General features: G+C 37.3%; 1 protein-coding gene across 2 annotated transcripts in view; it reads right to left on the bottom strand.

Annotated features, from left to right (window-relative positions):
* The window catches only part of EIF5B (eukaryotic translation initiation factor 5B), a 94,158-nt gene that overhangs the window by 4,378 nt on the left and 69,573 nt on the right, over window positions 1-20,207 (bottom strand). For both annotated transcript variants that reach the window (XM_086701315.1, XM_086701316.1), the window contains exons 13-21: window positions 19,796-19,863; window positions 19,115-19,256; window positions 5,800-5,931; window positions 5,200-5,382; window positions 4,903-5,064; window positions 3,389-3,520; window positions 2,037-2,168; window positions 1,853-1,929; window positions 1,572-1,736 (exon numbers count right to left, since the gene is read on the bottom strand). In XM_086701315.1, the coding sequence (XP_086557441.1) occupies window positions 1,572-1,736; window positions 1,853-1,929; window positions 2,037-2,168; window positions 3,389-3,520; window positions 4,903-5,064; window positions 5,200-5,382; window positions 5,800-5,931; window positions 19,115-19,256; window positions 19,796-19,863 (1,193 nt within the window). The remainder of the gene's footprint in view (window positions 1-1,571; window positions 1,737-1,852; window positions 1,930-2,036; window positions 2,169-3,388; window positions 3,521-4,902; window positions 5,065-5,199; window positions 5,383-5,799; window positions 5,932-19,114; window positions 19,257-19,795; window positions 19,864-20,207) is intronic.

Below are 20,207 nucleotides of genomic sequence, written 5' to 3'. Positions count from 1 at the left end.
TCACCGGAGCATGCGAAGTCTCTGCCCCAAAATTTAGATGGAGCTGAGAACCTCAATAGGACCCACGGTTGGGCACACAGGCAGTTGGCTCTGGGGACCACACAGGCATCAAACCAGTCACCTTCTCTCTACCATGTTCCCAAACCAGGTGACCCAAAGGCCACTTACTGAGCATGAGCTTCAAGTCTTTCACAGTGTCTAGTAGTTTTCTTAACCAAAGTCTTTTCACTTGTGGTTTCATGATTTCAAGGGAGCATATCCCAGTCTAAATCCCAATACTCACCTGGCAGTACACTTTAAATATGTACCCCAAATTGAGCCATTCTCAGGTCTTGCCTGGAATACTGGGAGCCTGATAAAACTCCTTGCTGCCTCCCTAAAATCCTCCAAGGGGCCTACTGAGTCCCACAACTTCTCTGACCTCATCTCCTACTGTTCTCTGCCAGATTCGATGTGGCTGCCTCCCAGTGCTGTCCTTCTGCCTGGACAACTCCCTGGTCTGGGAGGCTCAGGTCATTCCCTTCAGATCTCTGCTTGAACAAGAGACCCTATGGAGGGAAGCTGTCCCCAACCACACTGCTTGCCACACTGCTCTTCCTCCTGATTTAGGCCTTCCCTGCTCTGTTCTGCTTTTCAGCACTTCACCCTACTTCTCATGAGTTCGTGGCTGTCTCCCCTGAGGTGCAAGAGGAGGGAACCTGGTCAAGGTTACTGCTGCCTCCTCAATCACCTGCAGCAATGCCACCTATACCAGGCAAGCTGTGAGGTCTGCTGGAGGAACAAGCTCTCTTCCCATGGAACACCTCACCTTATTTCATTTCCTCACCTCCCACGTTCTAATTTTGTTCCTTCCTTCCCATGTAATCCCAGATAAGGAACTCCAACAAGATAATTTTAGCAACTGCTAATCAATAATGAGACCCAGACCTGCCAATTTAAAAATTAAAAAATAAAAGGCTACACAGAGGATTTGTTAACACTGCTAGAATGCCTCAGATGGGCATTTATGGTTTATAACACATCATTTCAGGATGCTGCCTCTTCCAGATGAGCAAATGCCATGCTTCCACTGACCACACACCTTTCCGATACAGGTATCCCCTACATTTTGAAAGGTCACATGACACCACTTTGCTTTTATAAAGACTTATGTTAGTACCTGCTTTCCCTAACCAAAAAAGGAGGATTTGTGCTTTTATGAAAAAAGGCGAAAAGGAAAAATGTTTAGCGTTTTGCAGTGAACCGTTAAAGAGGCAGTGGGCACCCCAGAGTGGCCCCGCCAAACTTCCCAAGAACCACACTCAACATCTCAGTATCATGCTGCCAGGGCTGTGAGCAAGGTCTGTGAGCATCTGGGCTTCATTTTGATTTTATCTGTTATCAAGATGTGTCCTAAGGTATCAGAAGGGAGTGCTCAAAAAATTTTCCATATAAATTAACAGTAATTACTTCTTCACTATATGCCAATTCGGCTTACAGAAGGTTTCACAGGAATGCTCTACTTTTGGATAGTGGGAGAAACCTGTATTAGGCAATTCGAAGACCCAAAATAAGTAAAATCACGAACTTACTTAAATTCTTCTTGTTTCTGTTTCTTGTAGTCTTGTCTATATTTCGTAAAGGCATCAAATAAATGATAAATAATTTCTGCACTAAAAATTCTAACTCCTAAACTATCAGCCATTTCTTGTGCATCCCGTTCAATTCTCACATCAAAGGCCAAAATCACTGCGTACCTGAAAGGTTCAAACACAATAAAGACCATTCAATTAAACACAGAATATGTCAGGTAGGACAGGTTGAAGAAAATAGGTAATATTAAAGCCTTCACAGCAGGAGAGAAATTACTTACTGAGGATCATGTTCCAACATCACTGAGGCCTTCATGACATCTTTTTTATGGACTGGACCAATGTTAATTCCTGCATACTGTAGAAAGGGAGTTTCTGAGCTTAATGGCCTGTGTCAGGTAAAGGAAACAGCACTACAAACCATGACTACCACGGACTCCCGTGGAGTCAGGTAGGATTACTTACGGGCACTTCTGATGTTTTCAGAAATTCAAGTAGAGCTTCCAAAGATCCCAGTGTAGAGGCCTGGACATAGACTCCTTTTTCTTCCAACTTGATAGCATTTAGCGTCTGCTTCAACTCATGGATCAACTCATCCTTGAAAAGAAATTAGATTTGACAAGGTTGTAAATATATCTCTATTATCAGCAGCTTACAGTAAGGCTGTGTTTCTCTTTTTAATTAAGTATTTACCTGAAAACATGAAAGCAAGCCTAAGAAAAAGTAAGGCACAGCAGAACCTGTACTGGAATGGAGAAGGAGATTGGGCCCATATCTGCAATGTGTCCCATACATCTGTCTTTAGATTACTAATGTTGAAATCTATTTAACCTCTGCTGTACTTGGCAAATAAGGTAGATGGGTGAGCTGAATGAAATGAGAATCTTTTCAAAGTTAAAAAGCATTACATAAATGTAATGTGTTGCGCTAGCCTAAAGGGTCTGCTTGACTGCCTTAAGCCTTAACTGAAATACCCTAACCTCAGCACCCTTTTCCTCAGTCACTGCTCCTTTAGGGATGAAGACATTCTCCCCAGAAATAACTATAACAGCTATGTTCATGCCATAGTTGGTACTGGCCAAAGAGGAATGCGTGCCCTGTTCTTACTGGCTCTAAGGTGGCCACTTCCTTGATGGTGGTGACCTGGTGCTGCCTGAAGAATAACAGTGGTCTCAGTGTAGTAGATGAGCCGTGTGCTCGGAGCAGTGCCATTTTCTCTCTGGCAAGCGAGTACATAAACTCAAAGTTTGACTCTGTGTAACTATGCTAGACTCCGGTGGACATCTGCTCCTACAGATAGGCAAATTTTAAAATGACTTCAAGATTATCTTGAGTTCTGTCTGCATATTCTGGTATCTAAAGTTTGTTTATTTTTGAGAGAGCATGTGGGAGGGGCATAGAGAGAAAGTGCCAAGCAGGCTCTGTACTGTCAGCGTGGAGCCCAACGCAGGGCTCAGACTCGTGAACTGCAAGATCATGACTTGAGCCGGAATCCAGAGCTGGATGCTCAACTGACTGAGCCACCCAGGCACCCCTGCATATTCTGATCTTAAAAAACATGAATAGCTTCTAGCTTTTGTTTCATTTTTTATTTAAATAAAATGTGTACCTTAAAATTCTAGTCTATATAATATTAATGTTCATTCACAGGGCTGTGTAAACTGAAGTAATCTAAAAGCATCAACTGTTTGCTATGAGCCACCAGGTAAGGCTTCACAAAGACAAAGGTGCCCACTTCATTCATCATTACCAGCATGTGCCCTACTGACACACCAGCAGAACTCAAATAGCTTTGGAGGTTTAAAAAAGTAATTTACTTTAAGAACCGGGATTTCATCTTCTTTATAAGCCACCAGGAGGGGTAAGCCAGCCAATGTCTTCTCCAGGTCTTTTCCAAGAATCTTTACCCCCTGAGCTGCTTCTACTTCTTTATGCTTTTCATACTGGTTCTACAAAGATCAAAATATTTGTTACCACATTTATTGGAAAGTGGTTAATAGAAGATGATGTGAGAGACAGTATTTTCATGACACTGGGATAGGGAAATTTTTCTTAAAGTAAACATAAAAAGCAATAAACAAACATTTGTTTCATAAGATTCCACAGAAAAGGTAAAAAGACAAGTCACAGAGTAAAAGATGGTACAATACATAAAAGCCACTAACAGACTAGTATCCTGACTACATAGACAAATCCCATGACTCTGTAATAAAGACAGACAATGCTGGAACACAGGGACATTTCACAAAGGAGTGAATTTAAATGGCTAATAAACATACAAAATAATAGCCAACCATATTTCAATCAGGCAAGTACCAAATGAAACAACAATGAGCTACCAGACGGGAAAAAATTTTAAACTCTGACAGCATCAAAGAGCTGACAAGACGTGACATAATGAAAATTCTAATATACTGCAGTTGAAAGTATAACTTGTTAGACTTACTGTGGACAACAATATGGCCTTATCCAGTAAAACTGGAGCTAAGTGTAAGTGAGGACTCAGCAATTCACTCCTAGGCATACACCCTGGAGAAACTTGCACAACTACACCAAGAGATAATACAAGAATATTCGTAGGAATGACACTGCTGGTAATAATAAAAGTTTTAAAACTGGAGATCGCCTACACTTTCCATCAACAGAAGAACAGATAAACCATAATATATTCATTCAGTAGAATACTACACAACAACAAAAATCAACAATAGCTATAGGCAACAACATGGATAAATCTTAAAAGTATATTTTGACCAAAAGAAGCCAGATACAAAGGAATGGAAAAGGACTCCACATATATAAAGTCCATACAGATTTTTGAGAACCCCACACTCACGTATTGTTTAAAAAGGATATTAATTACTCTCATGGAAATGGAAGCAGTTAACTTTTAGGAATGTGGGGGACTGGGGGGGGAGGGGGGGGAGAGGGGAGGGACTAACATCAGTAAGAAGCACACAGGCTTCCGGGATATCAGCAATGTTCTGATTCTTTACCTGTTTGCTTCCTAAAAATTGGTTAAACTTGTCTTCTATGCTTATGGAATTTTGTGTTTTAATGTTTTATTTCATAATAAAAAATGTTAGTAAGAGACTACTTAGCAGTGTAGAACCAAAATAATACAGTTCAGTTTTCATGGAAAGCTTAGGTGGTAAATAAAAACTTGCACACATCTCCACTCTGACAGATGATCCTGTATGCGGGATTCAAAATAAGACAAGGAGCGAGAGCATATTAAGCCAACCAACTCTCGAAGTCAAGAAGGGACCTCAGCAGAACTTATACACAATGTACACATGCCCGTGTGTCAACACTTGCCACCCAGGCTTACCTTCACCCGTAATTCCTTCATAGGAGGAGGTAATAGGAGGCCTCGAATCTGAGTTACAATGGGCCCTTCTACTCCAGGAACGATAATCGTATCTCCTTCCTTCAAACGCCCGTTGATCAGTATCACATCTATGGTGGTGCCCATTCCTGGGAGAGCCTTAACCTAAGAGACATAATCGCAAAGGGAGTGAAATATATGCCGCACTATATTGACTGAATCTAAGAGTAGGAAACATCCCCATCCAAGACCTCCATGTTAAAAACAAAAGGGAAAATAAACTGAAAAGCTGATCATTACCTCCATAACCTGTGCTCTTAGCTCCTCACAATGTGCAAGTCTCTTGCTCAACATGGTCTGAGTTAACTCGACAAGAAGGTAGATCAAACTTCCCATGCCATCACCAGTATGTGCAGAGGTAGGTACCAAGGACACAAAAGTACGGGGATCCTTGTTCTCATAAAACAAAGCTGCATTCAAACCCTAGAGACAGGAAAAACAAAATCATTCCAAAAGGCCAAACTGGAAGGAAGTATCCAGAACAGCATGACTGGCTAGCTAATAGATAAGCAAATTACTCATCTTTCTGAAACTCCTCAAAAACACTCCAGATCATGTATAACCTGTAGGTATTAGTTGTATCACAGAAAAGCAGTGGCTTTCCCAGTCAACTTTATTTTTAAAATTTAAACATTCAGACTTTACAAAGACAGATCTTTGAAATATCAGCTTTCTAACTTAAAAAGGGATAAGGGAAAAGAATGGAGATCATTACTTGCCAGTGATAGGGGAACAGAACCAGTATTAGTGAAAATGCTAACTTTATTATAAGGACAATATAACAAAAGGAAAAGTATTCTATAATATAGGCTCTTCACTAAGAAGGGAAAGTTTTCTTACCTGCTGTGCAAATTCTACAATAATAGCCTTTGCTCGCTCCTCAAATTCATCTTTTGTATTCTTTTTCTGCTTCTTTAAAGTAGCAGCCACATCAGAGTCAGGGCTCTTTTTCCAATCATACAACCTATCAATCTGGACAAAAATTTTTCATAAGAAACATCTTGAAAACATTCAGAATGCTAAGGAACTTAATTAAGTTCCTAAAGTAAAGTTCCTAAAAACTCCTAGTGTATATTATACATATTCAGAAGAGTGTGAATTACTCAAATATTTTATTATACCAAAAAGCCCATACAACCCGCTTAAACTGCAGTCCCTTAATTTATTTTCATTTTTAAATTTTTTTTAATGTTTATTTATTTTTGAGAGAGAGAGAACATGAGTGGAGGAGGGGCAGAAAGTGAGAGGGAGACACAGAATCTGAAGCAGGCTCCAGGCTCGGAGCTGTCAACACAGCTCGAATATGGAGCTCAAACTCACAGACTGCGAGATCATAACCTGAGCTGAAGTCAGATGCTTAACTGACTGAGCCACCCAGGTGCCCCTAACTGCAGCCCTTCTTCAACTAGAAACTTCTGAGGTAACAAGCTGCCCATGAGCCTCCAAACCAGTTCATGAGAGGCTGTCATTTGTTTGCAAAAGATGAGATCCTAGAATTATCCTGGCACTATTAGCATATGTTGCTGGAATTCCAAAATGGTTTTGTTTAGTAAATAAAAATAAGAAATATAGCAAATATCATTACCAGGAAAATTACAGCAAAAAAAAAAAAAATAGTAATAATTGCATCCTATTTCAGAGAACAGTCCATTTTAATTGTTTTATTGCTCACATTAGATTTACTCTGTTAAATAAATCATGTACTTTCTTTCACTTTTCATAAGTGTGATGAATGGGTATAGACAGGAAAACTAATTAGTAGGAAAAAGAAACGAGCAAAATCCATCTCCTAAGTCTAGGGTTACAATATAAAGAAGCTTCCTCAATCTGAATGCTACAAAGGAGAAACATTAGTAAGTAGAAACAGATCCAGAAATGACAAAGTTGATATAATTAGCATACGAGATCCTTAAAACAATTATTATAAAATATGTGACTTTAAAGAAAAAATATGAAGAGCTTTAAAAAACACATAATATGAAATAAAAATTTACGAGATAAGCTTAACAGTAAATTACATATTACAAAAGAAAAGACTGCAGGCCTTGAAGATATAGCAATAAAAACTCCCAGCTGAAGCATACAAAGAAAAAAGAATGAAAGAAAACCTTAGTCACTCATGAAAAACCTCTGAATAACCTAATTTTTGTAAACAGACGAAGACTATAAATCCACAGATCTAAGAAAATCATTACAAAATCTCACTAATGAACCTTTAAAAGGAAAGTTCTTAAAAACAATCACAGAAAAGGATATATTATATACAAAGAAACGAAGGACTATTAGAGATAAAAGCCATAAAGCAATAATGATGAAGGAAAAAAATATTTTTTAAATCTGGAATTCCATATTCAGAAAATTATTTGATCTAAATAATAAAAGCATAAAATATGTAAGCAGCGCTTAGTGAGCTAAACTTACCCTCAAATATTTCTATTAGATAAGAAAAAAATATCTGAAATCAACAATCTAAGATTCCACCTTAAGAAGTTAGAAAGGAAGAGGACAGGAAAATCAAAGAAGAAAGAAGCAAATGATAAAATTAACACTGGAAATCAATGAGATATAAAATAAAACAATAGAGAATATCAATAGAATAAAGAGCTGGTTCTCTGAAATACAAATTTCTATACTGATAAAAGACAAATAAAAAACCTAAATAACCTGTACCTGTTTAAGAGATTCTATGCAGATATGGCTTCCTAGTGAATTCCATCAAACATTTAAAAAAATTCTATCATTTCTATACAAACTCTTTCAGATAATAAAGGACGAAATACCTTTCAACTCATCCTACAAAGCCAACATTACGCTAATATCAAAACCAGACAAAAGACAGTAAAGCAAAACTATAAAGCAAAGTCACTCATGAATACAGACACAAAAATCATCAACAAAAACTTATCAAATCAAATCAGGCAATACATGAAAAAGATAATGCATCATGACCAAGTAAGTGGGGTTTATTCTAGTAATGCAAGGCTGGTTTAACATTTAAAAATCCAAAAGTAATCAACAAATAGTGAACAACTGAACGTGCACATGTAAAAAAAACAACTTAGACACAATACAGGCCTTCCACTCTTCACAAAAATTAACTCAGAATAATCACAGACCAAAATGTAATACATAAAACTCTAAAACTCCTGGAAGATAAAACAGGAGAAAATGTGATGACCTTGGCTGTGGTGAGGACTATTTAGACACCACAACCAAAGGCATAATCCATGAAAGAAAGAATATGATAAGCTAAACTTCGTTAAAATGATAAGTTTCTGTGAAAGTGAGTCTAGGGAATCAAACAAGAAGCCAGACTGGGAGAAAACATTTGCCGAAGACCCATCTGATAAAGAACCTATATCCAAAATACAGAAAGAACTCTTAAAACTCAAAAATAAGAATATAAAGAATCCAATTTAACAATGGGCCAAAGAATTTGACAACTCAGAGATGGCAAATAAGCATATGAAAAGATGTTCCACATCTTATGGAAACACAAATTAAAACAACAACGAGATACCACTACATACCTACTAGAATGACTAAAATCCAAAACTCAACATCAAATGTTGGTAAAGATGTAGCAACTGTCATTCACTGCTGGCAGGATGGCAAACCGTTACAGCCACTTGGGCAGTTTGTTCCAAAACTTAAAACTCTTACCATAACAATCCACCATCACACTCTTTGATATTCACCCAGAGAACCAGAAAACATATGCTTACACACAAACCTGCACAAAGAGGTTCATGGCAGCTTTTATTCCTAACTGCAAAACTTGAAAGCAACCAAGATGTCCTTCAATGGGTAATGAATAAACAGTAGTGTATCCAGACAACGGAATGAATTATTAAGCAAAATAAATGATCTTAAAACTAAAAAATGAGGGGCGCCTGGGTGGCTCAGTCGGTTAAGCGTCCGACTTCGGCTCAGGTCACGATCTCGCAGTCCGTGAGTTCGAGCCCCGCGTCGGGCTCTGTGCTGACTGCTCAGAGCCTGGAGCCTGTTTCACATTCTGTGTCTCCCTCTCTCTCTGACCCTCCCCGTTCATGCTCTGTCTCTCTCTGTCTCAAAAATAAATAAACGTTAAAAAAAATTAAAAAAAAAAACAACTAAAAACTGAGCTACCAAGCCATGACAATACGTGGAGGAAACTTTAATTCTTATTTTTAAGTGAAAGAAGGCAATCTGAAAAAGCTTACTGTAAAATCCTATATGATTCCACCTATGACACTCCAGAGAAGGCAAAACTATGCAGACAGTACAAAGATCAGGGATCTTTTTGCCAGGGACTGAGAGATGGGGTAAGAAACAGGCAAAGTGGAAAGGATTTTTAAAGCAGTAAAAAGGGGGCGCCTGGGTGGCGCAGTCGGTTAAGCGGCCGACTTCAGCCAGGTCACGATCTTGCGGTCCGTGAGTTCGAGCCCCGCGTCAGGCTCCGGGCTGATGGCTCGGAGCCTGGAGCCTGTTTCCGATTCTGTGTCTCCCTCTCTCTCTGCTCCTCCCCCATTCATGCTCTGTCTCTCTCTGTCCCAAAAATAAATAAACGTTGAAAAAAAAAAAAAAAATTAAAGCAGTAAAAATAACATGATACCAAAATGTTGGATACATGTCATTATACATCTGTCCAAACCCACAGAATGTACAACACCAAGAATGAACCCTAAACTATACACTTTGGGTGATAATGATGTGTCAGTGTAAGTTCATCAATTACAACAAATGTACCACTCTGGTGTGGGAGGGTGCTGATATTGGGAGGCTATGCATACGTGTATGTGGGAAATCTCTACCTTCCTGTCAACACTGCTATGAAATCTTAAATGGCTGTATAAAAAAAAAAAAAAAGTCTTCATAATAAAATGTTAGTAAAGTCTCCTCAAAATATCAACAGTAACTCATGTTACAGAATAAAGAGGAAAAGCCACATGAATATCTTAAGAGAAGCAGAATAAGCCGTCTGACAAATTTTAACATCTCGTGACTTAAACAAGAGTAATACTTTAAGCAACCTACTGCTGACATCACATGTAATGGTGAAAGATCAAGTACTTCCCCCTAAGGTAGGGCAGAAAGCAAGAAGTCTGTCATTACTTCCATTCAACACTGTTCCAGAAGGTCTAGTTAGTGCAGTCAGGAAGAAGAAAATTTACAGAGCACACGCATGAAGGGAAAAAGTAAAACAAACCCTTTATTTGCAGATAACATAATCATATAGATGGAAAATCCCACATGATCTACAAAAGAAGCTTCTAGGCCTAATCAGTGAAATTAGTAACATCACAAGATTTAAAAATGAATACATAAAAATCAACTATATTCCTATATAAATTACAAACCCCAAAATTTTAAATATTTTTTATGTTATTCACATATGTTATTTTTTATTTTTATTCACATATGTTATATTTTATGTTATTCACAACAGCATCAAAACCATGAAAATACTATGGATAAATTTAGAAAAATATGTCCAACACATGGACAATAAAGGTACAAAATATCACCAAGAAGAAATAAAAAACTAAGTAAATAGAGATGTCATGTTCACTTATCAGACTCAATTTTGATAAAATGTCAACTCTCACAGAATTTACCTACAAATTAAATACAATCCCAAACAAAATTCCAAAAGTCCTTTTGTAAAAACTAAGCAGATTCTGAACTTCATATGAAAATTCAAGAACCCTAAAATAACCAGAACAATTATGAGAAACAAAAAGTTAAAATTACCAATACCTGCTTTCAAGACATTACTATAAATTATAATAACCAAAACAGGGTAGTAGTGGCATAAGGATAGATATACAGGTCAATGGAAGAGAAGATAAATACCAAAAAGGGACATATGTACATGGTCAATTAGTAGTCAACAAAGATTCAAAAGTAATTCAGTGCAGAACTGCTGGTCCAAGATGGCAATATATAGGGAGACACTGACCTCACCACCTCCAGGGACACACTAAAACTATACCTATTTACAGAACAATTCATCCTGAAGAAGAACGGAGAGCTAACAGCTTCTGTACAACAAAGACCATGTAGAGAATGGCAAGAGAGACAGAGACACAGAAACAAAGAGGACCCCCATCAACACTGCAAACTTCTGTGTGGAAGGACTGTGAGTAGATTCATCTGCCCTGGGGTGCAGAAAAAAAGCTGTGGTTTGCGAAGACATCTAGAATATAAAGGAACCAGCTCCAGGTCAAGAGGAACTGTCAAGTGCCTCCACCCTGGCAGCGCGGACAGGAGCAAGGTCCAGGCATTCTAGATGGCCTAACACCTCAGTCAGCCCTGAGTCCCTAGCCCACACCGGACCCAAGCCATTCCATCAAGATGGCTCTCGTGCGGTGCAGCATACCAGGACATGCCTAGCCAGCCTCACTACATGCCTCACTACAGCTGCAGCTGTCCGTCAAAGTGACACAAACACAAAGCACCCTAGAACACTCAGGCCCACACCACTGCAGCTCCAGACAACTTGCCAGGACTCCCCTGGCTTAGAGCATATTAGAACCTCCCAACCCATACCAGCTTATACTCCAGACAACTCGCCAGGGAATCTCCTTCATGGAGTGCCCAAGGCACCCCCAGTCTGTACCCACCTTGGTTCTAGCCGCCCTGCCAGGACACCCCTGTGTGCAGTGACCCAGAACAATCCTTGCCCATACCTGCCTTGGCTTTAGTCACCCTACCAGGGCATCCCTGCGTGGAGAGCCCCAGGAGCCCTAGCTCACATCCACTTCAGATTCAGCTGTACTCAGAGTGCATTCAATGCAGAGTGCCACAGTACTGCCCCAGCCTGTGTCCACTCAGTTTCAGCTATCCTGTCAGTGTTCTCTGCAAGGAGAGCCCCAGAATCCCCTCGGTTACACCCACTTCAGCTCTAGCTGTGATGCTAGGGTGCCCTCCATAAAGAGAGCCCTGGGACCCCCTGGCTTCCACCCATTTCAACTCCAGCTGTGCTGCCCTCTGGGTGAAGAGCCCCAGGAACACCTGGTTTGAACCCACTTCACTTCTGACTATCACACCAGGGTGGCCCTAGCATGGAGAATGCTAGGATCCACAGTCCATAAACACCACAGTCCAGATAGCCACCCCAACTCACCAAGCACATTCTACACAGGAACCCACACTCAAGATCATTCCCTCTAGTTAAGGAAAAATAGCCGTTCCACCTAATCCATAGAAATAAACAGAAGAAGTAAATCAAAATGACAAAAAGAATATACTCCAAACAAAGAAAAAGATAAAACTTCAGAAAAAGAATTAAATGAAATGGAGATCAGCAGTATGCCTGATCAAGAGTTCAAAGTAATAGTAATGAAGATGCTTACTGGACTGGAGAGAACCATGAATGAAGTCAGGCAGAACTTCAAAAAAGACATATAAAATATAAAAAAGAAGGAATCAGAGTTGAAGAATAGCAGATGAAAAACACATTAAAGGGATTCGATAGATCTGAGGATGAGAAGAATGGATCAGTGATTTGGAAAGCAGGGGAATGGAAAGCACCAAAGGGGGGAAAAAAGAATTTAAAAATAATTATAGAGTAAGGGATCTGTTGGATAACAGGGTAACATCAAGCAAACAAACATTCATGTTATAAAGGCCTGATAAGGAGAAGACTTAAAAAAAGGGGCAGAGAACTTATCCTAAGAAGTAACAGCTGAAAAACGTCCCTACCCCTGGAGAGGAAACACATTCAGATTCAGGAGGCACAGAAAGCTCCAAAGGAGATGAAGCCTCACAAGGCAATCAGCTGATACTTCAGCAGAAATTTGCTGGCCAGAAAGGAGTAGAAAAGAACCACAATCAAGAACACTACCCAGCAAGATTAGCATTCAGAAATGAAGGACAGCTAAAGAGTTTCCCAAACAAAAAGGAGTTCTTCGCCACTACAACAGCCTTATAAGAAATGTCAAAGAGACTTCTGTAAATGGAAAAGGCCATGAGAGAACAAAATTATGAAAGGAAAGAAGCCTGACAAAATAAAAAAGATGGAAAATATAACAATATATATTTAATATGTAGAGGAGGTAAATAAAAATGAAGTTCTTCTAGACGATGCTCAAACATAAGTGACCATTAACAGACTGCTATATACTTGGGATGTTATATACATGAACTTCATGATAACCACAAAACCATTAATAGACACACCAAAAAAATCCAATCATGACACTAAAGAAAATCATTAATCACAAAAAAAGAGAGCAAGAGAAGAAAGGAAGAGAGAATTACAAAAACAACCAGAGAACAATTGAAAAATGGCAATAAGCACATCCTTATCAATAATTACTTTAAAGGTAAATGGTCTGAATGTTCCAATCAAAAAACATAGGGTGACAGAATGGTTAAGAAAACAGAACCATTTGGGGCACCTACATGGCTCAGTCAGTTAAGTGTTCAAACTCTTGATCTTGGCTCAGGTCATCATGATCCCACAGTTCACTGAGTTGGAGCCCCACATGGGGCTCTGTGCTGATGGCACAGAGCCTGCTTAGGATTCTGTCTCTCCTTCTCTCTGCCCCTCCCCTGCCTGTGGAGTGCTTGCTCTATCTCTCAAAATATATAAATAAACTTAAAAAAAAAAAAAAAAGAAAAGAAAATAGAACCACTTGCTGTCTACACTTTAGCCCTGAACATATACAGAGTAAAAGAAAAGGGATAGAAAAAGCTATTCCACGTACATGAAAGTAGAAAGAAAACAATAGCCAGGGCAGCAATGCTAATATCAGACAAGAGACTTTAAAGCAAAGACTATTACAAGAGACAAAGAAGGACACTACAGAATAATGAAGAAATCAATCCAACAAGAAGATACCACAATTGTAAATATTTATGCACCTAAATAAATAAATAAAGCAATTATTAACAGATGTAAAAGGAGAAACTGCAAGTAATACAAGAATAGTAGGGGGCTTTAATACCCCACTTACCTGAATGGACAGATCATCCAGGTACAAATCAATAAAGAAACAGTATCCCTGAATGACACATTTGACTAAATGGACTTAACGGACATGTACAGTACATGCCATACACAAACAAAAGAATACATTCTTTTCAAGTGCACATGGAACATTCTTCAAGAAAGATGTTAGGCCACAAAATAAGTTTCAATAAATTTAAGAAGACTGAAATAATATCAATCTTTTAGAATCACAACAGTATAAAAATATAAATCAATTACATTTTTCTAGAAAAAAGAAAAAAAACTGAAAACAAACAAACATGTGGAAGCTAAACAACATGGTATTAAACAACCAGCAGGTCAATGAAGACATCAAAGAGGAAATTTTAAAAATAACTTGACAAGGGGCACCTGCGTGGCTCAGATGGTTCACTGCCCAACTTTGGCTCAGGTCATGATCTTGCTGGTTCAGAGTTCGAGCCCTGCCTGGAGCCTATTTCAGATTCTGTGTCTGCCTCCCCCTCTCTCTGCCCCTCCCCAGCTTGTGCTCTGTCTCTCTCTCAAAAATAACATTCAAAAAACTTTTTTTTTAATTAAAAAAAAATATCTTGAGACAAATGAAAACAAAAACACAACAGTCCAATATCTTTGTGATAACAGTGAAAGCAGTTCTAAGAGGAAAATTCATAGCAATACAGGCATATCTCAAGAAGCAGAAAAATCTCTGATGGGTACTGAGGAGGGCACCTTTTGGGATGAGCACTGGGTGTTGTATGGAGACCAATTTGACAATAAATTTCAAAAAAAGAAGAAGTAGAAAAACCTCAAGTAAACAATCTAACCTTATACCTAAAAATGGAAAAACAAAAACAAAAAAAGCCCCAAGTTAGTAGAAGGAAGGAAATAATAAACATCAGAGAAGAAGTGAATGAAAGAGACTATAAAAAAAAACAGGAAAAGTCAATGAAACCAACAGCTCATTTTTTGAAACGAAAAACAAAATTAATAAACCTTTAGCTAGACTCATTGAGAAAAAAGAAGACTCAAAATCAGAAATTAAAGAGAAGTAACTGACACCACAGAAATACAAAAGACTATGAGTTTATTACAAAAAAATTATATGCCAACAACTTTGACAACTTAGAAGAAATAATAATGGAAAACATACAATCTTCTAAGACAGAATCAGGAGGAAACAGAAAATCTAAACAGACCAATTACTAGTAACAAAATTGAACCAATAATGAAAACAGTCCCAATAAACAAAAGTCTAGGACTTCTGAAACCAAATGGCTTCAAAGGTGAATTCTACCTAACATTTAAAAAACGGTTAATAGCTATTCTGCTCAAACTATTTCAGAAAATAGAAGAGGAAGGAAAATTTCCAAATACATTCTATGATGCTAGGATTACCCCAATTCCAAAACCAGACAAAGACATTACAAAAAAAGAAAACTGCATGCCAAAGTCTAATGAACACAGATGAAAAAATCCTCAAAATATGAGCAAGTTGAATTCAACAATACACTGAAAAGGATCATTCACCACAACCAAGTGGGATGTATTCTAGGGATGCAAAGATGGTTCAATATCCACAAATCAATCAAGCTGATACACCACATTAACAAAATGAAGGACAAAAATCGTAAGATCATCTCAACAGATTCAGAAAAGGCATCTGACAAAAGCCAATATCCATTCATGATAAAAACTCAACAAAGTGGGTTTAGAGGGAACATACTGCAACATAATGAAGGCCATATATGACAAACCTTCAGCTAACATCATATTCAGTGGTGAAAAACAGAACTTTTCTCCTTAGAACAGGAACAGGGCAAGAATGTCTGCTTTTGCCACTTTTATTCAACATAGCATGGGAAGTCCCAGCAGTAGCAATCAGACAACAAAAGGCATCCAAATTGGTTAGGAAGAGGTAAAAGTGTCACTATCAGTACATGACAGGATAATACATACAGAAACCCCTAAAGACTCCACCAAAAATTTATTAAACTACATTAATTCAATAAAGTTGGAGGATACAAAATTAATATGCAAAAATCTCTTGCATTTCTATACACTAATAATGAAGTAGGAGAAAGGCAAGTTTAGAAAACCATTCCATTTACAGTTGTACCAGAAAGAATAAAATACCTAGGAACAAATTTAACCAAAACTGTGAAAAATCTGTACTCTGAAAACTCAAAGACACTGATATAAGAAATGGAAAATGACACAAACAAATACAAAGAAAGACCACACTCATGGACTGGAAGAATACTGTTAAAACGTCCATCCTACCCAAAGCAACCTACAGATTCAATGCAGTCCCAATCAAAATACCAAAAGCATTTTTCACAGAACTTTAACAAATAATCCTAAAATCTGTACAGAATCACAAAAGACTCTAAACAGCCAAAGCAATCTTGAGAAAAAATAACAAAGCTGGAAATAACACAATCCCAGATTTCAAGCTATAGTACAACACTAAAGTAATGAAAACAGAATGGTAGTGGCACAAAAACAGACACATAGATCATTGGAACAGAATAGAACAGAATAGAATGCTTTAGGGTCAATCTGTTACAAAGGAGAAAGGAATATACAATGGGGAAAAGTAGTCTCTTCAACAAATGATGCTGGGAAAACTGGACAAATATAAAACAATAAAACTGGACCACTTTCTAACACCATACACAAAAATAAACTTAAAATGTATTAAAGACCTAAAGGTAAGACCTAAAACCACAAAACTAGAAGAGAACAAAGGCAGTAATTTCCCTGACATCAGCTGTAGCAGCATTTTTCTATGTCTCCAAAGACAAGGGAAACAAAAATAAAAATAAGCTATTGAGACTACACCAAAATGAAAACCTTTTGTACAGTGAGGGAAAATTTCAACAAACAGAAAGGCAACCTATGGAATGAGAGAAGGTATTTGCAAATGATATAGCCAATAGAGTTAACATCAAACATAAAGACCATCTACCATGCTATACCCCCAAACACATATGATCCAAATTTAAAAAAGGGTAGAAAACCTAAATAAACATTTTTCCATCCATAAGACATCCAGATGGTCAAGAGACACCTGAAAAGATGCTCACCATCATTAATCATCAGGGAAACACAAACAAAACCACAATGAGATATCACCTTATTACAGAGTTAGAATGGCTAGTATCAAAAAGACAATAAATAACTAGTGTCAGTGAGGATGTGTAGAAAAGGGAGTCCTCCCACACTGTTGGTGGCAATGTAAATTGGAGCAACCAATGTGGAAAACAGTATGCAGTTTCCTCAAAAAATTAAAAATATAAATACCATTATAATCCAGCAATTCCACTACTGGGTGTTTACTCAAAGAAAATGAAAACCCTAATATAAAAACACAGAGGCACCCCATGTTTGCTGCAGTATTTACAATATCTGAGATATGGAAGCAACCTAAGTGTTCAATGACAGTTAAATGGATAAAGATGTGGTATGTACATGTACATACACACACACACACACACACACACACACACACTACACACAATGGAGTATTACTCAGCTATAAAAATGAATGACATCTTGCCATTTACAACGTGGACAGACCCAGAGGATATTATGCTAAGTGAAATAAGCCTAACAGAGAAAGACAAATACCATATGATTTCTTATATGTGTAATCTAAAAAGAAGAAGAAGAAGAAAAAAAAAAAACAAGCAAACAACCAAAAAGTAGAAACAGACCCATAAACATAACAATGTGATTGTCAGAGGCTGGAGGTGGAGAGGCATGGGTAAAATGGGTAAAGGGGAGTAAGAGGTATAGGACTCCAGTTATAGAATGTATAAATCACAAGAATGAACGATACAGCATAGGAATATAGTTGATGCTACTATAATAGTAGAATATACAGTGACAGTAGCTACATTTGTCAGCACAGCAAAACAATGTAGAATAATCACTATGTTGTACACCTGAAACTAATGTAACCTTGTGTCAACTATACATCATTATAAAAAGAAATCAAAAAAGAAAATATAATCTTTCCAACAAAAGGTTTTGAACTGGATATTCGTAGAAAAAAGTGTGCCCTGATCCTTAAATTATACTATACACAAAAATTAACTAAAAATAATCACAGACCTAAATGTTAACTATCTAGAAACACTTAAAAATTTTCTTCATAAACTTGGGGTGGTTAAAGATTACTTACAGAGAACATAAGAAACACAAATTATAAAGAATTCCCACACATCAGACTTCACCAAAATTAGAAACTTTTGCTTTTCAAAACACATCATCATGAAAATGAAAAACCAAGTCCTAGACTACAAGAACATACCGGCAATACGCATAACTGACAAAAGACTTATATCAACAATAAAGAACTCTAAAAATTCCACAAGACAACAATCTAATAAAAAATGAACCAAGATTTTAAAATAGTTACTTCACAAAGAGAGAGATGACAAATAAATACATGAAAAGATTCTTGATGCCATTAGTCATGACAGAAATGCAAATGAAACCATAATAATTTAGCATTACACACTTACTACAACAGCTGTAGGTAGAACAAATGTTGGCAAGAATTTGCAGAACTGAAATCCTAAAATATAAAGTGGTATGATCTCTTTGGGAAAATGTCACTTTCTAATTAAGTGAAACATATAAATACCACTTGACCCAGCAGTTCTCTTTTTAAATAGTTACCCAAAAGAAATGTCAACCCAAAGACCTGTGGAAATGTTCATAGCTGCTTCCTTAATAAGCTAGAAGTGGAATCAATGCAAATATTCTTCAATTTGTAAGTTGGATGAAGTGTGGTATTATTCAGATGATGAAATATTACTCATCAATGAAAAGGAACCACTAATGGTATATGCAACACAGATAAATGCAAAATAACAAGTGTGTGGAAAATGCCAGACTCAAAAGATTACACACTGTGTAATTCCATTAATATGAAACAGTCTGTTTTATAGACTGATCTGATGGGAGGATCAGTGTTTGGGCTTGACAAAGGGGGTAGGCTTACTGTAACAGAATATGAGGGAACATTCTGGGAATATGGAGATGGTCTATGTTCCGATGGTAGTGGTTTTATATGTGTGTATAAATCTGTCAAAATACATTTAACTTGGCATGAGTACATATTCTTATATGAAAGTTGTACTATGGCACATTTGTTTAATCACAAAAATTTAAGAACCATGTCTTCACATTTAATTTTTCAGGGGAGCTTACCTTATTGAGTGCAACAATGAAGGGACATTTTTTAGATTTCAGAAGGTTAATAGATTCAATTGTTTGGGGCTCCAAACCATGCATAATATCAACGACTAAAATAGCAATATCACAAAGAGAGCTTCCTCTGTTTCTTAGATTACTGTTGAAAAGAGGGGAAAAGATGAATAAGTAGAAATCTTAAAATTACTATTCTGCTTAAACAAATTTTTAATTTCTTTGTAAAACCTACAGAAAAAAAAACCAAAATGAAGCGCATGCATTAACATTCAAGTGCCATTAGCCCTTAACTTGCCAAATGCTTATCTGACACAGTGAATTGACATCAGCTGGAATGAGTTAGTTCCAGAAGTTACTCCAATATTTCTGCAAATTGTACTGGCCAAGTTTTTTGCGCTAAGGAATATGGCCAAGAGGCAACAGGATAAATTCCACCTATAATGGGTTTCACAGGAGACAGACCAAGTATGTATTAGGATTTGGTCTTTCAAAGTATAAAAGATCTCTACAAAATACAAGTATCCAAATAAAGTACTGCATATTCAGTAAGGCACAGATAAGGATCAATAGTGGGACCACATATCTTAAAATACAACCCAAAAATTGATTAATCAGATGTTCTGACTCACTGAACTTTTAGACTTAATCGTTTCAAGCAGTTTGGTTTCAAGTTGCTCTTACCTGAAAGACTCATGGCCGGGAGTATCAATAATCAGCATCCCTGGAATTCGTACATTCTCTCTATCAAACTAGAAAAGGTGAAGAAAAGTGGAGAGCTTCAGGAAGCCAAACTTTATAAAGTTTCTTATAAAAACAATTATTCTGCCATGAAAACTTAAAAATATCACCACTTCCTTTTCTAAAAAATGGTTTTAAAACAGTGAGTCAAGCAGCAAAGCACAACAGTATTTTCATTAATATCAAAAGGAGCTTTGTAAGTAAAAAAATAAGAAAACATTCTCTTTGTTAAGGTCATAAAAATTTTTGAGCAGATTATCAGTAAGTAATAAATGACAGCAGTCATCTTAGAGTGACTATCTATAAAAAGGTGACATGCAAGAAGAGGTTCTCGCTGTTTGAAAAATGTATCTGT

The sequence above is a fragment of the Puma concolor genome, chromosome A3 (genome assembly GCF_028749965.1).
Source record: "Puma concolor isolate L17-30 chromosome A3, mPumCon1.1.hap2, whole genome shotgun sequence".
Lineage (NCBI taxonomy): Eukaryota > Metazoa > Chordata > Mammalia > Carnivora > Felidae > Puma > Puma concolor.
The sequence above is the reverse complement of the archived record's forward strand: the minus strand, read 5'-3'. Positions and strand labels throughout refer to the sequence as shown.